This window comes from Nomascus leucogenys, chromosome 12 (assembly GCF_006542625.1).
Source record: "Nomascus leucogenys isolate Asia chromosome 12, Asia_NLE_v1, whole genome shotgun sequence".
In the NCBI taxonomy this organism is placed as follows: Eukaryota; Metazoa; Chordata; class Mammalia; order Primates; family Hylobatidae; genus Nomascus; species Nomascus leucogenys.
In genome coordinates this window covers 68,355,412-68,381,263 of record NC_044392.1, presented here as the reverse complement: position 1 = coordinate 68,381,263, position 25,852 = coordinate 68,355,412, and the positions used below count along the sequence as shown (strand labels likewise).

At 37.4% G+C, this 25,852-nt stretch overlaps 1 protein-coding gene across 6 annotated transcripts in view; it reads left to right on the top strand.

Annotated features, from left to right (window-relative positions):
* Nucleotides 1-25,852, top strand: part of NTNG1 (netrin G1) — a 344,331-nt gene that overhangs the window by 166,343 nt on the left and 152,136 nt on the right. For all 6 annotated transcript variants that reach the window (XM_030824968.1, XM_030824970.1, XM_030824974.1 and 3 more), the window contains exon 3: nt 17,106-17,746. In XM_030824968.1, the coding sequence (XP_030680828.1) occupies nt 17,106-17,746 (641 nt within the window). The remainder of the gene's footprint in view (nt 1-17,105; nt 17,747-25,852) is intronic.

The window sequence follows — 25,852 nt, the reverse complement described above, 5'->3', positions numbered from 1 at the left end:
CGTTTAGATCTGTAAGAGAATGGCTTATTCTGTGTATTCTATGAAGAGATTAATTTTCATGCCTCCATTTTATTAACTGAGTGCTGACCTATTAGGTGACACACTGGACCCTACAAAGGAGGCTTTTATAAGATGGCAAGTTGGGAAGATCATAGATAAGAATAGAAATGATATGATGATGATGATGATGATGATGATGATGATGATGATGATGCTAGTAATTTCTGACTTGTATTGAGACCTTACTATGTTCTAGGCACCATGTCAAGCTCTTTTTAAATATTAGTTCATTTAGTCCTCACAAAAACACTATGAAATGTGTAAAATTACTATTCATCTTGCATAGATGAGAAACTGAGACACAAAGAATTCACAGAAGGCTGGGATGCAAACTCTGAGAAAAGACATTTTGTGTCTTATTCATTATAGGAAAGACATCTTTCCAATAGAAAAATTATTTGTTCCAGTTGTCCAGGCTTGAAAATGATGACTCCATCTTTGTCCAGTGCTAATGCCCCCATTCATCACTAGTTTCCATCTAACAAGGCTGATTTTTAACTTATCTCTAACTTCCTCCCATTTTTACTGGTTTCTCTCTGTCTTATAACACTTAGCCCTGTTCTCACTTCCACTCAAGCTTTTTTCCACTTGGCATTTGTCCTTGGCCTTCTAATCTCTAGTAACTACGTTGGGGAGGGTAACATACATTGTTCCTTCCTTGGGTTGAAATTCCCAGCTTTAGTCTCTTGTCAAAAATGTTGTTGGGCCCACTTAGGTCCTTAAGAATATTCACAGCTCATGTGTTTTGCCCACTTTTTAATGGTGTTGTTTTTTTTTCTTGTAAATTCATTTAAGTTCCTTATAGATGCTGTATTAACCTTTGTCAGATGCATAGTTTGCAAATATTCTCTCCCATTCTGCATCAACTCTATTGATAGCTTCTTTGCTGTGCAGAAGCTCTTAAGTTTAATTAGATCCCATTTGTCAATTTTTGCTTTTGTCGAGATTGTTTTTGGCATATTCATCATGAAATCTTTGCCTGTTCCTATGTCCAGAATGGTATTGCCTAGGTTGCTTCCAGCGTTTTTATAGTTTTGGGTTCTACACTTAAGTCTTTAATCCATCTTGAGTTGATTTTTGTGTATGGTGTAAGGAAGGGGTCCAGTTTCAATCTTCTGCATATGGCTAGCCAGTTATGCCAGCACAGTTTATTCATTAGGGAGTCCTTTCCCCATTGCTTGTTTTTGTTAGCTTTGGCAAAGATCAGATGGTTGTAGGTGTGTAGCCTTATTTCTGGGCTCTCTATTCTGTTCCATTGGTCTATGTGTCTTTTTCTGTACCAATGCCATACTGTTCTGATTACTGTAGCCCTGTAGTATAGTGTGAAGTCAAGTAGTGTGATGCCTCCAGATTTGTTATTTTTGCTTAGGATTGCTTTGGCTATTTAGGCTGTTCTTTTGGTTCCAAATGAATTTTAGAATGTTTTTTCTAATTATGTGAAAAAATGTCACTGGTAGTTTGATAGAAATAGCACTGCATCTGTAAATAGTCTTGGGCAATATGGCCATTTTAATAATATTGAATCTTCCTATTCATAAGTATGAATGTTTTTCCACTTCTTTGATCAGTGATTTGTAATTCTCATTGTTGAGATCCTTCACCTCTCTGGTTAGCTGTATTTGTAGGCATTTTATTCTTTTCTTTTTGTGGAAATTGTGTATGGGATTGCGTACCAGATTTGGCTCTCTGCTTGGCTGTTGCTGGCTTATCATCATCATTTTCACCGTCTTCCAGACATTACATGTTGATGTATTATTGGTTCTTTCTTTTCCTTTGTTCTCTACTTCCAGTCAAACTCTTGCTGAATTTTCCATCATCTTGCTCTTCATCATTCCCTTGTTCTCACAACTAGATAATTAAAGCTAAATTCCTAACTGGCTTTCCTACCTCCAATCTATCCTCCTTCATTTCATACTGCACTGCATTTATCATGGCATTCCACTGTTTCTTAGGATGTCTCAGCCTGTGTCTTAGGCTTCAGTGGAAATAGAGTCACCAACTCTAGGCCAGTTCTGGACCCTTTGTGGCTCACAATAGGGTCTCTTGATTTATAAACTCATGTTTGAGAATTAGGCAGTATCTCTGTAAAGAGAGAAGTCAAAGATAATGCTTCATCTTTGCTAGATATTCCAAAAGTGACTCAGGCAGCAGATACAGCATTGAATTAGAAGACATATAATTGCTTCTTTAATTTTTGAGCAGTTTCATATTTTGTTAAACAGAAGAATTAATTATAAAATAGTTTGTTTTACATTCACTTGTTTGCTCATCATTTATTAACTATCTACTCTGCCAGGAATTTTGAAGGATACAAAAATGAATAAGATGTGTCCAGGATGCTTTGCATGCCCACTACTGGCATTCTTACCAAATCTTGCTTTTGATTCTGCTTCATCACTTGTTTGAGATGACTTCCAACATTGGACTCAACTTGAACTTTTTGTTTTCTCTAGAAAGGATTCTGGAAATCTAATGAAGAAGGTTAACCAAGTATGAGATGTCTGCTATAAAAACCATTAATGGCTTTCAGTTCTCCAATTAATCAAACCCAGCATTTCTACCCAGCTTTTAATGCTCTCTAAAATCAACTTCTTGTTTTATATTTAAACCTATCTCCTACTAACTCACAGCCCTACTCCTGGCCTCCCAAATATTAGGTTTGTTTTTCATCCTTACAGACATACTGCCACCATTTCTTTTAACTAGGTTCCATGATATTTTGGACCTTAGTTTATTCATAGGTAAAACTAGGATAATACCTGACTCCTAGGGAATCATGAAGATTAAAGGAAACGACAAATAGCCCCTTTTAAAATTCCTAACCATAAGGGTGTTGAATGGTCATTGATTCCTTCTCCATTTCAAAAAGAGAATGTGGTTCACTTATGCAAATATGACACATTTTTCAAAACAAAGACCCTGCCTCCTCAACATTTTTCATAATGACTTTCTAACTTTCATCTCTCTCTTTAACAAGATTTTTGCACATGTTGTCTTCACATTAGAATATTACTAACTGCTATTTTATTTCCATTTATCAAAGTAGCCCTCTATAATACATTTTCTTAGTTTCAAAATGATACAGCTTTCTCAATCTTGTCTTGCTACTATGTTGTAGCTAATAGGGAAGAATCAACCTTATTTTGAACTAACCTATAACATCTAACATAGTGGGCTTGGCACATGACAGATGCTGAATATATTATATCATTTAATTTACTTTGGTTCATGATGGTGGATCTGATAGATCAACAGCTATTCCAGTCTTACAGATAAGTGAAGATTATATTTATTGTTGGTAATACACCAAGAGATTTATGTGTCTGCTGATCTGAATAAAATATACTTGTATTTTAATGAAACATTGGCGTGTTATATATCAGGTATGAACTTGGACAAGCACAATTTTGAAAGTTGGATTTAGAGAATATATATCTCAAGATTGCAAATGCTGAAAATAGAAAATCTTGGGGGGAAAGAACAATGAAATTAAATGAAAAGAGGGCATAAGAAGATAGAGTTGTTTTAGTTCAGTGGGCCCTGAAATACACTACCCATGTCCCAAACAGTGACAAGACCAGGTTTAATGAACTTGTTGCCTCTTCAGTTCTGAGGGCCTTCTTTAAAAAAAAATAAATCAATCCAAGACTAGCAATACAAACCTACATAAAAGGCCTGAGAAGCAGCTTGTGTAATGGAGTGTCTCTGAGGGGCAAGTTTCATTAGCTCATAATGAATCAACCTCTGAACTCAGGTAGAATTATCAGAATCTCTGTAATTAGCCACTGAAGCTGTGGCAAATAAACAAAGAGCACGTCCCTCTTCTCCAGCACAATAAGGTTTTGTTCCTTGTTCTACCCTATTTCTACCTTATATCTGACAATTTTTTCAAGACTTTTCCCGGCTGAGACACCTCCATGCATGACCACTGTAAATTTATAACCGTGCCATTCAGTGCTTTTTCCATCAGTTTGTATTTAGCTCTCCATAATTGCTCAAGAACAAATACATTCTTCATGTTCAGCTCCTCCTGAGAACGCAGAAGGATGCTGTGGATTGGATAAATAAGGCAAGATAGGATTAGGGAAAGAGATGGTCAGCTCTGAAGCCACTAGGAGAAATACTTCTTTGACTGATGGAGAAAAATGAAGAAAAAATGAACAACAAGAAAGAACTGGGACATAACTGCAGCTCATGCCATTTGTCTTTGTCCTCTAACCTCACCTGAAACCCCAGTAACTATATCAATCACACACATAGGCACTCTGTACTTGGAGGTGGACTTTTTTTTTACATTGCTTATTACATTATACAAATTCCATATACAGCTCATTGAAATGGTTGGTTCTTTAAGCTTGATTATGTCAATTCCCAGTGACCAACCTATGAGCAAATCCCTTCCATCTTATCCCACACTCCCAAACCTACCTAATTTATCCTATCTTCTTCCTGGCTTTTTGTCTTTTCTGCTTTTCTTACTTTTCTTGAATCATTAAAAATGTTTGCACACTTATTATGTGTCAGTTCTTCATCTCATAGAATTATAGTAGGAGAGATACAAAAAAAATCACAATTTTATATGATGAATTGCATGATGGTGCATATGTACACACTCATAGGCTGATATGACTGACTCATGAGGTGTGAACACCACAAGTGAGTGACAAACTAAAACGTACATTCAGAGACTTGCAGAGGCTATTCTTGAAGAATCGTACATGCTATGCTAAAGAATTTGAATGGTACGCTTGAAGGGTAGTGAAAAATCCATTCAATAGCTTTAAAAGGGAACATGATACAGTCAGATTTCGGTTGTAGAAAGATCACTTTAGCAGCTATGCAGAAAATACATTATAAGATGGCAATACTATATGGAGGGAGATAATTTTGAGCCTATTAATGATAATTCAGAAGAAGTATATTTAAAAAAAACTAACGAAGGCAATGGCAATATGAATGAAGCTGCAGTGAAAAATTTCATCTGTAGACTTCTTTGATAAACAGATTGATGAAGAATAAGGAATGTAAGATGACTCCAACCTTTCCTATTTAGGAAATGGAAGAATTTGGTATTACTCTCTGAGTCAAGCAGCACAGGTGGGGGAGTACGTTTAATGCTAACTACTAATTATTGAGCACTGACTGCACCCAAGGAGATGCTAAGCACTTAACGTGCATTATATAATTGTATCTCAAATTAGCATCATTAATTATATTGAATTTCAAGAAGAAATCAAGGCTCAAATTGTGAAGAAGGTTGTCAAAACTTACACTGTAGCTAAGTGGTAGAGGTGGAATTCAAACTTAGGAAGATCTGACCCAGAACCATGCTTCTTAACAAACACTATACCAGTGCGAATTGAAGTGTGGGCCAGAGGCTACTTGCATGCAGATGATCTAAGGTACTTTCTAAATATAGGTTCCTGGGACAACAGGAACCAGTTTATTCAAACAGAATTCCTGGTGGGTGTGGACTGGACTTACCAGGCATTTTTTATGCACCTTAATCTTTACATACCACTGCAATGCATAGTAATATACTACTGCTTGGTAGAAAGATGATAACAAATTCACTTTTTTATATGAAAATCTTTAGCATTTTTTCCAAATCTCACATTTGTAGAAAAGATGCATACAATAGAAATAACTTTTTTTTCCTGAGCCACTTGACTGTAAGTTTTCAACCTGATGCTCATAACCTGCTAATACTTTAATACCTCCTACAAATAAAGGCATTCTCCTACATAGTTACAATTTGACAGTCAAAGTCAGGAAATTAATATGGATCTTTTAGTAGCATATAATCTTCAGACCCCTGACCAGTGTCACCAGTTGTCCCAATAATATCTTTTGTAGCAAAACGATTTACTTTGGGGGGCCATTAGTTGTCAGATTCCTTTAGTCTCCATCAGTCTGAAATGGTTTCTCAAAATTTTTATGATACACTTAGATACTACAGGGCAGTTATTTTATAGAATACCCCTCAATTTGGATTTGTCTGGTATTTCCTCATGATTAGATTCTGATTATGCATCTTTGGCAGGAATATTTCCAAGTGATACCTGCCTTGTTTGGACCCACCCAATAGTTTTAGGAGTGAATTATTCAGGAAGGAAGAGGGAGGGAAAGAGGAAAGGTTAACTTTTCAGTATGTCGAGTTTGAAATTCTTGTGGAGCAGTTAGATGATGTCTAATAAGTACTTGAATAGATGGATCTGAGGTTCACCGGGGAAATCATACCTGAAGACAGAATTTTAGAGTCATTGAAGTATAAGTGATAGTTGAAGCTGTAAATGGGAATTAACTCAATGAAGGACTTCATGTAGAGCTAGAAGGGAAAAGGCCAAAGGATGAGAAGACCACGGGTGCACATTGATTTTAAGAATCTAAATAAGAAGGAAAACAGGCAAAACAAAGTGACGAGGAGCAGATGATGGAGAGATTAAAAAAAAAAATAGTGAAACAGGATTAGGAAAACTAATGGAGATGAAGGTTGCAATCCTAAATTAATCCCTCCTGTTGATGTTTTCTTCAAACTGTCCTTCCATTGACTCTTCTTCACTGCAACTGGACTTTCACTGATAATGTGGATTCTTTTATAATTCTTTTAAGTGGAATCTGCTCCTCTTGTGTTATTAAATTCACTATTCCAAAAAAATTGATATACCATTTGTTTATCTTTTATCCCTGCAAGCGCTTTGTTTCCCCACAGCAGGCATGATATTCTTTCTTATCATAAATAAGTGATCTACTGAAAAGTTTATTTTCTCCCAAACCCAAATTTTAAAAAATTATTCTTTATTAAAGTCGACCTTTTTCCTTATTCTAACCCCTCATGTGACCTAGAATCCTCCCATTCAAATCTGCTTTTTAAAAGATGAAGGCCAGGCGTGGTGGCTCATGCCTGTAATCCCAGCACTTTGGGAGGCCGAGGCAGGCTGGTCATGAGTTCAGGAGATTGAGACCATCCTGGCCAACATGGTGAAACCCCGTCTCTACTAAAAATAGATTAGCTGGGTGTGGTGGCACATGCCTGTATTCCCGGCTACTCAGGAGGCTGAGGCAGGCGAATCGCTTGAACCCGGGAGGCAGAGGTTGCAGTAAGCCGAGATCGCACCACTGCACTCCAGCCTGGACAAAGAGCAAGAATCCATATAAATAAATAAATAAATAAATAAATAAATAAATAAATATAAATGAGATACACACCTAGTTAACAGCTGGTTTGTCAGGTATTGGTGAATAACATCCTTGGGCCTAGTAAATGAGTGAGTATTGCCTACATATATGAGTTAACACAGGACACCGTCCTAGGCCCTATCTCTTTTATCCCTACACTTTCTCCCCCATTATTCTTATCTATTCTCACTTTTAAATACCTCTATAAGCTAATGTCTCATACATATATGATCTCCAGCCTGGCTCCTCCGCTGAGGTCTAAACCCACATTTACCTGAAGGTCTCAATGTATAGAAAGGTGGTATAACATAGTGGTTGAGAACATTGACTATTAACTCATTGACTGGACTCGTGTCCTGACTTTTGAGACTTACTAGCTCAGATTTATTAAATTTAGCAAGTAATAACTTCTTAGCAAGTTACTTAAATGATTTGTACTTCAATTGCCTTATCTGTAAAACAAAGTGAATAACAGTATAACAGTATCTCCCTCATGGTGTTGTTATAAAGATTAAATGAGCAAAACATTTAGAAGAGTGTTGAACACATCCGAAGCATCACATATGCTTACTTCTATTATGTCTCATAAGAATATCAAATTTAACATTTCCAATCTTGAACTCTTGCTCGCTCCACAACTCCAAACCTGGCCTTCCCCCTCAGTAAAAAGTACCACCAAACACCTACTTGGTCAAGCCAGAAACCTGCTTTTTATCACTTCTTGTTCTTCATCTTTACCTCATATCTAGTCCTGTCATAAATATTAAGCAGGTATATAAAGCTCCATTGATTGTTCTTTAAAATATACCTTCCATCCATCCTCTTCTGTCCATTTCCACTCCTCGCACCCTGTATCAAGCCACCAACATGCCTCATTCAGTGACTCTAGTAAACCTCCTACAGGTTGCTCTGCTTCTGCTCCCTACCCTCTTAGGATCCATTATCCACACAGAAGGCAAAAATAACGTTGAAAATGTAAATCAACTTGTGGCAGGCCTCCCCTTACAACACATCAGTTCTTCCATCTCACATACTCTTTATTTCCTTCAGGCTCATGCATGATTTCCTCTGTGACTTCTTCCCCAGCCTCATCCCCTTCACTTGCCTCTAGCTCATTACACTCCAGGAACAATCACTTTGTATCAGTTCCTGTGAACCCCCAAGTTCTACCTCAACTTAGGGCCTGGCATTTGTTACTCCCTTTGCCAAGAATGATCTCCCTCCCAGCCTTGAGTCCCAAGGTGTAGTCTTTCTTACTTTTTGAGTCTCAATTTATTTTTCTTTCATAGAACTCTGTGATTTCCTTTTGCAGTTTATATGTAATTATATAATTGTGTACTTTTGTAGGGGCTGCCTTTCCAACTAACCTGTAAACGAACTTAGTCTAGATAGGGACTCTATAGTTGTTTAATTCACCACACTATACCCAGTATACAGCACAGTGTCTGTCATATCCAATAACTATTTATTGAATGAATGAATCAGTGAGTGAGTAAATAAAAGATAGGAGTATAGATAAAATACTCTTTCAGGTTCTGGAAAGCTTTCTTAGAAGCTGGAGATCAACAAAAGTTCACTTCTTTTTTCAGGAAAGCCATGAAAATTAAGATGTTAATAAACAGGTGTTTCCCTAATGCCTAAGTTGTGAGTGCTTGCTTAAAAAATACCAGTTCCTGTGCCTGTACTCAGAACCAAAAATTTAGAATTTCTGAAGCTGGGGCCTAGGAAGCAACATTGCCCTTATGCCCTAGGTGATTCCAATGCACACCAGATGCTGTTATCATGAGAATAAAATATATTTCTAAAAAAAGCAATTAGTGTTCCAGGTGCTATCTTCTACCTGGAAGTGCTGAGGATGGAGACACCACCCAGATGGCCATGGGGTGGAGTGAAGCAAATATTTTCCACTAGGAATTTTATGTCGGGATGGTGAAACTCACAACTCTCAGACTTAAAATGACTAGTTTTTCTTCAGCCACCCTGTGTTGGTTTGGATGAAGTAGAAAATTCAAGATGGTGGTGGGATAGAGTAAATTATTCCCAAGCCTCCCAGACTTCTCTTTCCTTCTTCATACTCTCCTTCGGTGGGTTTGAGCACATACCTCCAAATCTGCCCCAAACATGAAATGTCTTTGTGGGTTTTTTTCCCTACAAATGCTTGCAAATTGTTTTTGCATTTTACCCCACAAAATATCTGTTTTTTATATAAAATTACATTTAATTATGTACCAAGAGATGAAACTGATGCTCCAGGAAATGGCATTGTGTTTTTGATGACTCAGTTTACAAACCTCAAGGACTCCTAATCCCCTCTTTAGGCGCATGAACAACCCATTTGAGAAACAGGTGATTGTTGCCTGTATATATCTAATCTCCACACTAAACTGCCAATGCCTTGTTGTATTATGTTATGTTCTTCACAATGTTTTCAACACAGTAGATATCCAACAACTAGCTAATGAATTTGGAACACAGGAGTTTGAAAGAAATAAGGAATCTGAGAAAGCAGGATAGACCTGCCAGCAGCCAGACGCTGTTGGAAGTGCCACGGTAGGAAGGTCCTGCCTGCCTCTCAAGATCAAGCGATCACTTCAGCAGAGAATGCTTTTGGTCTTAACATAGTCTCTCAAAACTCGTGGCCTTCAGTAAATGGACTTCAAAGAGGTCTTGGACTTGCATACTCATGTGGAGAAGAAAAAAACTTTTCGAACATCAAATTAGAGCTTTCAGGATTCAAAATGCTCAAACTATCTCTCATGATACTTGATGGAATCAGGACTCAGAACATTCCCACCTCCATGATATTTTAACTCCCCTTGTTTTTCTCAAGTTGCATTAACTTAAATGCCAACAGCCTACTTTAGCTTTTTTGTAATTAACATTTTTAAAATCTGTGCTCCGATCTAATTCAAGACCATCTATAAGGTGAAATACTCTATGAAACCCTTATTAGTGATTTTTTAAAGAAAATATTTTTTAAAAAGCAACCTCCCTACCACTTACAATAATGTCACCTTAGTACACAGCTTTTCTGCAGACATTCACATTGAACCCCACTTGATTCTGTTAGTATTTATTTCTTGTCCAGTGCATGCAAAGTAATAACTGACATTGCTATATAGGAATCTGTTTTTGTGGCTTATGGCTTGGGAATTTATTTGGCTCCTTCTTAAAAACTTGGTCTTCTTGACCCCTCAGCCTTCACCAGTTTGAAAATTCCAACCATAATCCTCTGTGGGGATTTACACAGGTGTCTATTATTGCCCATAATCTGTGATGGGGCTTCCAGTATCCTTGTTGCAGAAAGGTTAAGCCCTCCCGTCTTTATTCCTGAGTAAAAAAGTCCACAAGGTTTTAGTATTGTCAGGGAGCAGATTGAAACAAGCTGCAACTTCAATCAGGCCCTAAGCCGGTGTCTATGCCAGTGAGGAATCTCTGTGATGAACAAAGGGTTTCATTAGAAAACGGAGCAGTTAGTTTTTAACTCCAGAGTTATACAAAAACAAAACTGTTTATCCTCTACTATTCTTAGGGTGGCCATATTTTCCAAACTAAAATTTGAGACTCATGTTCTGACAGATACAAAGGGGCTTTTGTTACAACAGTTTCAGACTATCTAATGTTGGGACAGTCTCATAGTATTTAGGATGTAGTAGTCCCACTTTATCCACGGTTTCAATTCCCATAATTTCAGTTATCCCACAGTCTGAGAATATTAAATGGAAAATTCCAGAAATAAATAATTCATAAGTTTTAAATCATGTGCCTCTATAAGTAGTTTGATAAAATCTCACACCACTTAGCCCCGTCCCTCCTGGGACATGACCCATCTTTTTGTCCAGAATCTCCACACTGCAGATGTTACCCACCCACTAGTCAGTAGCCGTCTCGGTTATCAGATCCATTGTCATAGTATCACACTGCTTGTGTTCAAAGAACCCTTATTTTATTGAATAATGGCCCTAAAGCACAGAGGTAGTGTTGCTGGCAATTTGGATATGCCAAAGAGAAGCTGTAAAATATTTCCTTTAAGTGAAAAGGTAAAAGTTCTCAACAAGGAAAGAAAAAAAATCATATTGAGGTTGCTAAGAGCTATGGTAAGAACAAATCTTCTATCTGTGAAATTGCAAAAAAAAAAAAAAAAGACAAAGAAATTTGTGCTGGTTTTGCTGTCACACCTCAAACTGCAAAAGTTATGGCCACAGTGTGTGATAAGTGCTTAGTTAAGAGGGAAGAGGCATTACATTTGTGAGTAGAAAACATGAACAGAAACGTTTTGACTGTCAGCGATCGGATTTGGTACTATCCTCGCTTTCAGGCATCCAATGGGGGTCTTGGAACATTTCCCCAGAGAATAAAGGGGGACTACTCTGTACTGTTGCTGTGTGCATACCGCTCGTTGGTACTCAGCATACTAGTTAACAAGGAAGCTTACAAAAAGAGATTGCACTACATGGCCATTAGCAGAGATCACTGCCCTTTTTGTCCTGAGGGCCAGTGGGCAACTGAAAACATATGACCTTGTGGACCTTCCTGTCTGAAGATATACAGTCTATCTCTAGAACTGTGGTCATCAGGGCTTGTTAGTATGTTTGTGGTGCTGATCTTTATCTTTCAGGCTTCTGAATCTGGAAGAGATGTCCACTATCTTAGATTGTTCTTACCTCTGGTACTGACTTGTCTCTGCTTCTCCCCAGTGCCAGTAACTAAGCTGTAAGACCTGAAGGGGGCACCTCAGCGTGACCTGTGAGCATCAGCTCCCAGACTCAGAATAGTCTAAGTGTCTTCAGAAAAGTCATAAAGAAGGGGCCTTCCCATGCTATAGCCAAGCAAGAATTTGGGAGCAGAAGGACTTGAGGCAAGGAGGAGTGGCCAGGAAGTGGCAAAAAGGAACTGGGATGGGGAGTCCCTCCACCAAAAATTATACTTCTGATATAAAGGAGTCAATCACTAGCCTCCCAGAAGCTGTCTAGACGATGCTCCAAACTTGCAGTTAAAGCATGGTTCTCATGGTTTCAATCTCTGAGAAATGAATAGTAGGCTCTGCAACCAATTTCTGCACCCTTTAAATGCCTTGCATTGAAAACATCCTAATGGTGTCTATCTCGGTCACAGCAGGAACAGGTTGGGAGTGCCATTCCAGAACGCTGCTTCTTGCCTTTGTGCCTTTTTTCACTGTCACCAATAAAACAAGCAAGGATGAGCCAGATGCAGATGGGTGCAGAACATCTCTGTGTCATTCTTTTTTCATGATTCGTTTAAGTGTTAACCCAAATGCGTCTCACAATCACTTGTGTACATGTCTGCTTGGCATGTAGCTTACAGTTCACTAGCAAATCTCGCGTAAGAATTCTCTTTATTTTCAACTGTTGTTTCCAATAGTTTGCCCATAGGTAAAGCTTGGAAAGGCAAAGTCAAAATGATAGCAACCACAAGTGTTACATTAATACCACTTACATGAGGTTTTTTTATATATATATATATAACTCTGAAGGGCTTAGCAGATCATAGATGAAAGGATGTTCTTTTCAAAGTGTCACTTTGCCAGAAGGAATGAAGACACCTTCCATCAATAGAAACAGTAAAAGCATGCCTCAAATTGTATTTATCTCTCTAAATTCTGAAAGCACATTAAGGAAGAATGTGCTTTGGCACATTCCACTTTGGCTACAAATTGCTAATTAATAACTACAATTCTCCCAGAGGTAAAATATTAACATTTTAAAAATGAAATTAAACATCACAATCTTCTTCTAATTGTTACAAAAATATTTAGCAGCAATAGCTGTTTAATTATTTAGGCATGTGTTAGTGGTGTGAATATTATCAGCACAGTCATAAATATTTTCTGCTTTGTCCACAGACAATCAGCTAAGGATATGTTGCTTGTCGGACTTAAATTAAGATCTATTTAAGGCTGCCTGCTGGCCACAAAATAATTACTTACACTTCTTGATGCCTGAATCTGTTAGATGTAGCAGCAAGAAGTGTACTTTGTTTTTGTAAGTCGGGAAAAGTTGCATTTTCTTATATAAATTTCATTGTTGATATTATTAAAGAGGATTAGGGTGGGGTTGAAGTAGTTGAAAATTTAATTAATCTAATCCCTTTAACAAGAATTATTTTCATACTGATAATTCTCTGTAACAACAGTATTACAGATCATGCCCTGTGAAATATTTACACTAAATATTGTAGCCTGTAATCTCTCCTCCAGCTTTTTCTTCGGGGAAGGGTAAGATTTACGGCTTCTTCACCTTTCATCTTTTTTTTTTCCTTTCTCTCACCTGAAGTGCAGGGGACCAAAATGAAATCTTTTTTTTTTTTCCTGCTTCCTCTGTTAATTTTCTGTCAATGTCATCATATCTCAGTAAGTTATGTTAATAGCCATCAAATCACTAATCTCCTAAAAGAGCACGAGTGTTATGAAATAGGGAGAACAATCCAGTTGATTTTTTCCCTCTTTGGTATCTACAGTCATTTGGTGTAGATTCTCATTTGAAATGATTTGTTTACCCATTGATTTCAATAAATTGTTATGCTGCTGAAAATATCACTAAGGGTAGAGTCAAATGAAGGACAAAACTGTCATTCTGATCAACTTCCTCTGATCATCTCCAGTGTAAATTGGGAATTGTTCTCAGTCAGCTCAAATGTCATGTTATCAGGGAGACCTCTGACTTCCCAAAATAAAATTACAATCACCATTGCTTCCTTTAATTGGCTTTATTTTCTCCATACAAGTTATCATCGTGTAACATTATAACACATTATGTTTGTTTGTTTAGTGCCTCTCCCCCAACTAGGATGGAAGTGCCACAGGAAGCAAGGACTTGGATTTGTTTACTGCTGTATCTTGAGAGCCAAGCTGAGTGCCTTAAATACGGCAATCAATAACAAATTGTTGCGTGTGTGAATCTTTACTCTCTTTTTTTAGGTGCCTAAAGCACCAGATCTGTGCCAAGCAATGAAGAACTTGATACAAATGTAGTCATTTGCCCTGAGCTGGCTGATCCACTCAGCCTCAATGGAAGGGTGCCCACTGAGAACAGACCTGGTGCTTTCTGTAGCTATGCCTTCATTAAAGGACTAAAACTGGGTTGTATAGTGCTATTTGGCCTCCTCATGTTTACAATATCCAGTGATACAAAGCAGAGATCTCTAAGGATGTCCTCCAGGATACGACTTTTGTAGAATATGAACAGGAGTTACTAAACTAGAAAGAGACTCCGTGGTCACATAAATCTATGAAACTAGGTGTTATGTGAAGCTAAACAAGGTTCTTAATTTCAAGGTATATCGGATTATGATAGCATTCCTTAGGACTCTCCAAGTCAAGATTAGCCTGTGTTTCCTGAACTTACTTGGTCTTACACATTTCCTTTCTACCAGCCAATCGTGTCTCTACAACAGGGCTACAACAGAGGGAACTCCAGTGACTTGGGAATTCAGCAAGCCAGGGAAGGGGTAAGAGGCACTAGTCTCATCACTGCCTCTTACTGACTTTATTATGTGACCTTGGACAAATTACTTAACACCTCTATGCCTCAATTTCCTCTTCTGTAAGGTAGGGATGAAAAGGATTACCCAGGAAAATGTACGTAGTGTCCAGCACACAAGTGCTAACTAAATGGTGGTTATTGCCAATACTTTTTATTGAGTATAGGCATGAGAGCCTTTTACATAGATTTCTTCAACCATATTTTATAAAATAGGTTTGTTAGTATTGACCAATTTCCAGAAGCAGCCTAATGTGTCATCTCCTGTGGTCCCAGTGCCCTATCCCTATCTGAGAAGCTCTGCACACCTATGCTGAAGGCAAACAAATGTTATCTTTCAACACAGCTTACTACAAACATCTGATAACTCACTTTGGTGGATCCCGCAGCATCTTTCCCCTTGTTTCCATACCCCTGACCTCAGATGAAGACGCTTTTGTCAGGAGGAAGATGGTAGCATCCAAGTTAATGATAGTGCAGATGGCTACATGCTGACAGATTTTGAAGTGACCATATTTTTTCAGTAAATTTCAAATGAAGGTGTGATTTGTGTAAATCTGACCTCTTCCTGTAAAATGTGCATTTACATATATTTAGAATTTATAAATCCTGACAGATTCCACAATATTTATAGCCCTCCATAAAAAGCTTTTGCCAGTTTGTAGAGCTTTGCATTTGGCTCTCTGGCATGCTTAAGAGAATTTAAATAATAATAAATTTGGTGATTTATTCCACCTGGAACAGAAACTTATTTCCCCCCTCCCCTGGCTCATTTTGAAGGGGATACTATAAATAGTGCCACAGACGCTGGGATCAGGACTAGGGAATTGAAATTTGAGAGAGAAGTACAGAAACATTTTCATTATCACTGATTCCTTGAGTGTATTTTTAAAACAGTTCTGTTCCTCAAATAATGTACCTTCTCTCCTTTCTCCTGTCCTATCACAATTATACTTGAATCTCCAAAACCTGTTGCCAACTTTAGGATTCGGTTACATTAATAGGAAAGAGAGAGTGAGAGTATTAGCTGACTAGGTAGGAGAAAGTTGCCTCTAGGGAGAACAAAGCAATTCTCCCATGTTCATCTTATATATCATAGGAGTCAGCTAGTAACTGAGTGTCAGTGTCTAAAGTGTAAATTCATTATCTGAGACCTCGCTCCTGTATCCTACAGGTATGATGAAAAGCTCACAGTTGATGGAAAGAAAGAAAGAAAGAAACCTAATTGTAATTACAAAAGGAAGCCCAAGGACAATGTCAGAGGATCAATTCTGTTCACCCGGCCATGCTCACGATAACTGAGTACAGAATAAGAAACACCTGAATAGTCAAGTCCTAATGATACTACTTGTTTTCTTAAAAACAAAATCAACAAAAATCTGGTAACTTGTCGTTTGCCGTGGAATCTACTGATGAAAGCTGAGAGTAGCCATTTAGTGTAGCATAAGCAGTGTTGTAACTTGTAATATAACTGGGAGATTTATTTCTAGCTTCTTGTTTGAATGGCTGTAAAGGAAGTAGCATTTGTTAAAGGCAGAATAATAATAACTAACATCCATGAAGAACTGCCTATGGGCAGGCACAGAGTAACAAACACATCAAGTGGCTGTGGTTTGATGTGCAACAGCCTCCTAATTGAGTAGTAGGCTTTCTTGTCCTGATAACTTGGAGCACACTCCCAGCCCCAAGACTTTCCTGAACAATCCTTTTATCTTTACCTAATAGGCTGGCAGGTATTTGGACCAAGCCCCAGAGCCTTTAGGGTACCACATTTTAATAATTTGTGGTGAACAAAGTAAACGTTGTAAAACCAGACATTATGAAGCAAGGACCCAGTTAAGTATGACGGATTTCAGGGAAAGCCAAAAAAAAGGCTGAATGTTGTATGGGGGTATTGTCTCCCCTATAGAACACAGGTATCTATGGTTCATGGCTCATTCTAAAGTTTTGCTTGAAAAATGACTTTTTAAAGAAGTGTACTCTTAAAGAATGTCCTTCAGGCAGGGAGGAATTTTCCTTGCTTTTCTATAGCATCTTTCTAAGAGGAAGCGGAGGTATTGAGCTGCTAGACAGTTGCTCAGTGTCTTCGTGCTTCTGTGACCACATTATGGGTCTAACACATATGGGATAAATAAACTGTTTTCATTTCTTAAAGCACATGGAAGGAAACAAGACAAGAAAATTACCATATTGCTTTTTTTTTTTTAAGCTATTAAAGAGGAGAATCCAGTTAGGGCAAATAAAAATGATTACTGAAAGCAGATTTTTTTTTTTTCCTTTTCTAGCCTCTTACTGAGCAACAGCAATATGGCAAGACTTGTGGCAAACCAGTGTTTTGATGCACCCTCTTTTGTTCTTCTTCCATAGGGCAATCCCTACATGTGCAATAATGAGTGTGATGCGAGTACCCCTGAGCTGGCACACCCCCCTGAGCTGATGTTTGATTTTGAAGGAAGACATCCCTCCACATTTTGGCAGTCTGCCACTTGGAAGGAGTATCCCAAGCCTCTCCAGGTTAACATCACTCTGTCTTGGAGCAAAACCATTGAGCTAACAGACAACATAGTTATTACCTTTGAATCGGGGCGTCCAGACCAAATGATCCTGGAGAAGTCTCTCGATTATGGACGAACATGGCAGCCCTATCAGTATTATGCCACAGACTGCTTAGATGCTTTTCACATGGATCCTAAATCCGTGAAGGATTTATCACAGCATACGGTCTTAGAAATCATTTGCACAGAAGAGTACTCAACAGGGTATACAACAAATAGCAAAATAATCCACTTTGAAATCAAAGACAGGTTCGCGTTTTTTGCTGGACCTCGCCTACGCAATATGGCTTCCCTCTACGGACAGCTGGATACAACCAAGAAACTCAGAGATTTCTTTACAGTCACAGACCTGAGGATAAGGCTGTTAAGACCAGCCGTTGGGGAAATATTTGTAGATGAGCTACACTTGGCACGCTACTTTTACGCGATCTCAGACATAAAGGTGCGAGGAAGGTAAGAGAAAATCTGTCTGCCTTCAATGGGAACGGGTGTGTCCAAAGAAAATGCCAGTGTCTCACAGCTGTAAAGTAGCATTTGTCAATTTCTACCGCAACGTTTTCTTCAGGAACTCCAGTGTAGAAGTAGGTTCTGAAGGCATTCTGAGACCGCTCATCCTCAGCAGTAATTTGTAATCCCAAACTTGCTGTCCCTGAACCTGGCATGATTCTTCAGAATTTAAATAAAAGTGAATTTTAAAAGTAACTCCCTGGATCGGGAGGTCCTTTAGGTCTTTAAGGCAATGAAGCCAGGGAAAGCAAAACCATTTGCCCTATAAGGAACTGAAAAACTAGAAATACAACATACCGTTGTTTACAAATGCAAAGCAGGGATTCAACATGGTACAGGAGTCAATTTATGTTTTGTGTAATATTGCACAAAAAAATCTGGAAACTAGAGTTATATTTCTTTAAATTTATTAAATCAGAATCAATAGCATGTGGGAAACATTTGTTAAATTGGGACAAGCTCTACTTTTCATGTTTTTGGATGTTATTATGTCAAAAATATATACTAGCATTTAAAATACAGACCTGAGTTGGGCTCCCTTCATCTTGTAGATTAATCACAAATGGACAGAGTTTAAACACATTAATTAAACACAGTCAGGGATAGCTTTGGTTTTGATAGTATACTGGAGACAGAATTGAGCAAATTTCCAAGAATTTTGAAGATGTTTAAATGGAAAACTTCAATAATGAGAACCAGAACCACCACATAGGGATTTTCAACCAGCTTTTTAAGTGTGGTATATTATCAAAACGACCACCTGACGGGAGTGGAAGCATGAGATAATGAATGGGAAAACTAAAGGTAAGAACAAAGTATCTAGCAAAGGGAAAGGCAAGCAAAGAAATAACACCCCAGTAAAAAGGCCAAGATATCTTTAAATCAAAATATATGAGGATAAGAATATAAATAATATATATCATGTAGGTTTAATTATTTAATGATAAAATTCAAACAGATAAGGCAGGATTGATTCAATTTATTGGCTGCCAGCATCCTTTAGGCAGCCCAGTTCTCAGAAACTGGAGAAGTGTTGAGACTTTCTGGTCTATCAGATTTGCCTTACTTATGTGTGCTGGGAGAAAGGTCACTGCTGTTAAGGTAAAGACCATAGTGGGAACACAGAATGGAGTGGTGGGCTTGACCGTAGTGTGGTATCAAAGGTTTCAGAGTCTTAGCTGTGGAAAAGTAGTAGAAACTGGTGGCCATCTACTCTCAGCTTTTTCTAGCTTCATGTTCCTCATGGAAGAATCAAGAGCCTTTATCTGCGAAGCTTTTCCTAAATCTTTTGACCAAGGTCTTGGTGGTATATAACGAATATATCTTTAAAGCAGAATGATATTGAACTTGTGGGTTCTAAGCTGTAGAGGATAATTCATGTATTATTAGCAGGGTACATGACAGGGCAATATAGGAGCTGTTGTCTTAAACATGAGTTTGCTATTTATAATAATACACAGCCATTATACTTATAAACATTTTAGCAAAAGACTATTAGTTTCCAGCATCTTATTCTTGGGGATGTATGATATATGAAAATAGTTGATATTGTTATTATTAACAATAGCTTGCCACAATGAAGCAGCAAATGTTCAATTCATCTACATGAATAATGGTAAAAAATTAACAAACTAAGATTTGAATTTTAATCCTAGTGTAATCTACATTGCTCGGTAGATTCATCTACGTCTGTTTCCTTGCAGTTAAAGAAATACTTAATCTGAGCCCAAATTCCTATTGCTCCACTTCCCCAAATACCTTTATTTGCCACTTGCAAATAAGGCAATCTTCTGAAGCATTTTGGTTGGGAAAAACCTATTGCTGATGCTTGTTTTTGTTATTAGTATTCATTTGGTTTCCTCTAATAATTTAAAAGAAAGTGTAAAATAAACTTGAAAGCTGAAGGCATTTTTCTGCATTCTCCACTGCTGTCAAGCATGCCATCTCCTAAAGGTGGTGTGTTGGAAATGTAGATCCCTTCAGATCTATCACATTTCTTCCATCTCCCAGACTAGTCATTTCCTCCAACTGCATTTCAGTGGTTCTGAGGAGTTTGGGGGACTCCTCCCTCCTTCTCTGGACTCAGCTCCACTGTCTTTTCCTGTTCACCAGTCAACTGTAAGCTGAAGAGAAGCAGCTGGGCAAACGAGAAAGGTCCAGTAGAGGTGAGCCCCTTCCATCAAAGCCTTCTTCTGTCACCTCCAGACTTTGTCCAAATCCTCAGGGCAGAACTGATGCTGGCATGTACTGCACTAGGCACCAGATGGCTGGAGTATTTTTAGTCCTAGGGGAGGGACTAAAGAAGCAAGGTCTGATGGCTCGGGCGTGTCTCCAGCTTTTAAGTTATATAAGGAAGATCTGCTGATGATGGAGCCAGTGAAGGGAAATGTTGAGCTAGAGTCTGGTTCAGGGGCCTTTCAGCATAGAAGCTGATCTAATTATTTTACCCTTGAAAGTTTCAGTAAGATTAATGGTCTAGATTGTCTTTCTGTTATATAACAAATCATCTATGGAAGAATTAAATATTAATTGATGATCTCTAAAAGAAAGTTCTGAAGTTTCCCTTTCAAGGCTCTCATAAATGTACACTTTTCAAAATACAACTGAAGTTCTTGTTCCTTGCACCCACCCCCACCATCCCATGAAATGATTGCAACATTTAACATGCCTTTACATGTCTATTTCTGATCATGATAATGATATTTTTCTACTTGTTACTTCTATCCGCGCCCCCCCCATCATAATGTGGAAATTGACATAAGTTATTTTGGGAAAGTAGAATGGAGACCAGATGTAAACATCCATGGTATAGTGGACAGAGAATTCAGAATTTTTTTACCTTGAAATCTTAAACTGTGAGACAAAAACAGTTGATCTTTGCTTAAGATGACTGAGCTTGTGAGATCCAATTCTCCATTTCTTTGCGCATGTGTTTGTTTCATACAGGCTAGTGTTGTTTGATGGGAAAATGGTGTTTTGATTGACATTAGACTAATGTAGCATTTATGTTCTTTTTGGAATGTGGTACATCTGATACCTGTTTTACTAGTCAGAAAAAAGTGTAATCTCATCATAAAAATTTATTCTTCTTTTGCCACATACTTATTTTGCTTCCATTTACTCCCTCTCATTGTGTATTTATTAAGATAATGAAGGAAAAAGAGGAAACATGGCTGTTGGCAATTTCAGCAGCTCCTTAGTACTTACATTGTTCAATAAACCTAATAATCTACATGGACTAATTCTGACTTATGGATGTCCTGCTTCAGTAAATCAGGGTGATTTTCTCCAGTGGATAACAGACGAGTGCAGTGTGCCACTACCTTAATTAAAGAGCGGCTCTCTTAGTCTTGATCTCATTTTAATTTACAGGGTAATACTACAATAATATCACTAATGGAAGGTACATTAAAGGGCATCAAGTAGCATTAACTGTATTAAATTATGGTACTTATGTTAATTAACTACTGAAGCAAGATGGTTCTAATGGCCAAAAAGGTTGTCTAATGCATAAATAAAATCTACTCAGATGAGGGGCGAGAGGAGAAATTAGAAGTAAATGTTTGTTCTGAACATCTTTTTATACAGACAGGGGGTTAAACTCAAAAGCTGTTAAATATAGATAATGTCCAAAATGTTTTCTTAGTTACACCATTGGAAGCTTTGATTTTTAAGTATTTTGTTTCCTTCTAAGCTTTCCACAATTAAAATAATTGAAAAAGCGAGCACTGTATTTGTCAGTTGCATAGATTTTATGGAATATAAAATCAACATTATTTATTGTTTCTTTGAGGTAAACAGTTTCAAAGAAATAATGTGATTTAATGTAATAATTTGTAAATCTGCAAGACAAATGAATCTTTGGTAATCTACTCATTTATTTTGAAGATATGCTATCAGCCATGTATCAAGTTACTGATTTTAGCCATAAGACAACGGAAATTCTATTTTAACAGTAAGAACTTGAAGAAAGTGGCCTGGAAAACTCCCATCAACATCTTCAGTATTTACCCTTTAACAAAATATTCCTAAAGGTAATTATCGGTCATTTTTTTCTCAATGGTCATTACACATTTCTTACCCCTTGCAGTGCCTCCTCAGGCTACATTATAGGTAGTTGACTGCCATAATAGTGAACAGTATTTTTTCCTTTTTCTACCTCCATTGTTTACCTCCAAGAAAGAAGCCTTGGAATATTAGCACAGAAGTTTCACTTTGACAAAACTTTTTGGTGCCATCTTCACTTCCTGGCTGCCTCTGCTCAGAATCACACTCTCCCTGCCTAATCCCAGGACCTGCAAAGGGCCAGGACCAGAGCCACTATGACTAGGTGCCAGGAGTGAGGCAGGCCCCCTACGTCACTCTCAGGAGTCCAGCCTCTACGTGTAAACCTTATTCTTTGAATGTCACTGCCTTTATATTTGCTGTAATTAGAACAAGGTGAAGCTAACATCATGTTCTTGAAGCACAGCTTCCACATGGTTAGTGCGAAAAGATGTGATGTCAGGTAAGCAAGAACACTTGGGGAAACTCAAAAGTATAAAAGCAGTAGAGCACTTTTTAAATTTCTGGAAAAATCAGTTATTCTGAAGGTTCCCTAAGTCTTTTTCCTAGCCACAACTGAAATAAATCTGAAATATTTACTTTTTACCTCTTTTGTAAGAGGCATCCCACAAAAATGCTTTTAAAGCGTTGAGCCTGGGCTTTATCTATTCTTTTCCAATTAGTCTCCATTATTGAAGTTGGGCTTTTCTGCCACTTAACAGATTCTGCTTTTTATAACACCTTCTTGCTTTCTGTCATCCATAAATACTTATCCTCTACTCTGGGACAGATGCTGGCTTTGATGGTAGACAGATGAAGATGCACCAAGCATAGTCTCTGCTCTTAAGGAGCTGATATCCGGAAGGGACACAGACTTTATAAACAAACCAACAAAAAAAAATGACGATAATGTGGGTTAAGTGCTTTTACTATGTGAATATTCAAAGTACTGTGGTAGCAGAAAAGCTTCTAAAGTAATCTGGAAAGATTAGTAAAACCTTTGATACAGATGTGACATGTATGATGTCTTGAAATATGGGTTTTATTGTGCCAAGCAGCCAGGAAAGAATGGATATCCTAGGCAGACAAATTATACCTAAAAACAGCACAGCATGTTAAGGAACTCCAAGCAGTAAGGAATTGATGGAGTTAAGAGTCCTGAAGATGCTCTACCATCTTCCCTTTATGGGTCTTCAGCATGTTCAGGAAGCTCTGAAGGATTCCTACCTCTTTCTCTCTGATTCCCCCATGTCATAAGAAACCCAAAATCATATGGCATCTCCATATTAATTGACTACAAGTGAGGAACATTTTTTAAGGCAATTGTAGTAAAGGCTATTCTGGTGTAACTGTGCAGACTGGAGAGCTATAACTATAGCTCCAAGCCCTGATGCTCAAGTGGAGAATCCAGAAAAGTTCTCCATATTCCACAGGAGCCATCATATGGCAGTGGTCTCAGATTTGCTTACAAAGTCAGTAGGACTTGTTGACCAGTCAAATTTTGGGGAAGACTTCCTAGTGAATTGGATGGTGGGGCCAAAACTAAAATGGGGAATAAATACCGAAACAGGCTTTTAGTTAATTCATGATTTAGCTAGTTATTTTGTTGTGCCATTTCAAGTAGTAGAAATTCAAGTAGAGATTCTAGTTAAGGATTTGAAAATACTTGTCTAATGTTGTAGAGAGAGATTTGAGCTCAAATACAGGTTTGAGAATTATTACCTTATGTGTGATGGTGGACGCTTTGAGAATCGATGACATTGAGGATTTTTTTGTTCATAGGTATAAATGACCATTATAGAACATTTACAGAATCCTGTGGAATACTACTATGTAAAAGGTAATTTCTGAAGGAAATTGAGAAATAATCTGAGAAAATTCAAAGAGAAGGGAATGAGTTAATGTCATTCTAATAGTCCCCACTCATATTTAAGTAATAATCCTTTAAATTTGTATAGCATTCAGTTTACAAAATACTTGTCAGGCACCTTATTTCCTTTAGTACTTACAGGACACTTGTGAGGCAGGTGTTGGTTAACCCCATTTTACAGAGGAGAAAACTGAGGACCAGAGAAGTGCCATGACTTTTTCTTTAACGTCACACCTAATAAAGTGGTAAAATCAGGTTTTTCACGACAAAACTTAGGCTTTTTCCAAACATTATGCCCTTACAGTCACACCAGCCAGAGATCAGCTCAGTATATATAGAAGACCCCAAAAATGCCCAAAGAAGCCATCTTTAAATAGCAACAATGAATCAATACATCTTATGACTCTGCCCCTCTTAGAATGTTCTGGGAGTCACACTCTCCATGGCTTTTGGCTCACTATTTTATTACACCAGGCTGCTCTGTGTTTATCTGAACTCTAACTTCTTACTTCATTTTTATCAACTTTCAAATGTGTGATTGGGCTTATTTGTCACATTGTGTTAAGTCTAGGTGTTTTACTACTAAAATCAAGTTGTGATGATAGCTTCTTATTTTTCCATGGGGAGACAAAAATAAATAAATAAGCTGAATTTTCTCAATGTTAATTTTTCTCCCATATTTCTTCATAAACTTTTATTATGTACACCTGCTTTCAACTAATGGGCATCATCAAACACTAAAACAAGTCATATATCTTAATGGATAAACTTGGAAATGGCCAACTACCTTCGCTTATTTTAAGCAAGTTCATACTTCAAGTGAGGGCAATATGTTTTTCCTTTTAACTTCTGCACATAAGTCCACATTCTCTCTTCTGAAACTGCTGTGAATAAGTTGCTGCCTCTTTCATATAATAAAATTTCATAAATTTTTAATCAATGATTCTCTCCACCAGGTCTTTTTTTCAAGCTAAATGGATATTAAACCATTCCACTAAAATTTAATTTGCTCTCCTTTTAAAAGGCAGAATGAAGTCCAGTAAATAAGAGTATTCAAATGAAAAGCATAGTAATCATAATTAAAAATTAAAAACCAACATAAAACATTGCTACTTAACTCCAGTGGAAACACTTAGAAAAAGACTTTATCATATGCACCCATTGTAAGTGGACAACTGAGGGCCATTCTGATTTGGAGCATATTTTTTAAAATCCATTAGAAAATCTTGAATTATAAAGAGAATATATGCATAAGCAGCTCATTTTCCTCTGAGGTTTGTACTATTATAAGGAGAGAATGTATCTAATAATTCCTCCGTTTAAATTATGAAATTCATTAGCATGCAGAAAAACAATCCAGTTTAGGAGCTTGTCTCTTTATCCTTAATTCCCTAGTGCCATAGATTTTTTAAGCTAGTGGGTCATTAAAGGAAAGATGTCTCTTTTTTATGAAACATAAGGATATTTAAGCCAAATACCACAAAATGGATAAATAAAATAATCTTCCCTCATTTAACTTAGCATTTTTAAGGGAAGCTACATTCTAGCTACATCTGCATGCCCAAACAATGGGAGACAGGAATACACCAGCTTCTGCAGCCCTGTTTTTTATCCTAAATCTATGGTCTGCATCTTTGGAATGTCTTGCTTTCTGTGCCTAGGATCAGAGTTTTTTCTTAACACGTTAGGAGATGTTGGCCATTGTTTGATACTTATTGTAAGAGTTTTTTGAGACCTATGTGATCAATGGTTCAGTAAAGAGACCATTTCCATTCATTCTCCAAATAAATACAAGAACAAATGTGTTAATGTCATGAATTTTATCACAGTAATTTGATTGTGTGGATTGATATATTGATTCTGTTGCAATATGGGTCTATATTTTCAATTCAATAAGCCACTTTTAGAACTAAGTATATTAGTTTAACCAGAAATGACTGCACTGCATAAAAACTCATGGTTACTATTTCTACCTCCCTTTTACAGGTAGGAAAACTACATCTAAACAAGGTTAATCAATAGCAAAGGGGAAAGGAAAATTTAAAAATTACTTATGTTGGCATATAAATTTGTTTCTGAACTCCCCTTGAAAAACATTGAAAAAAATGGATAGAAAGGCTTTGAATATGTGAAACAGG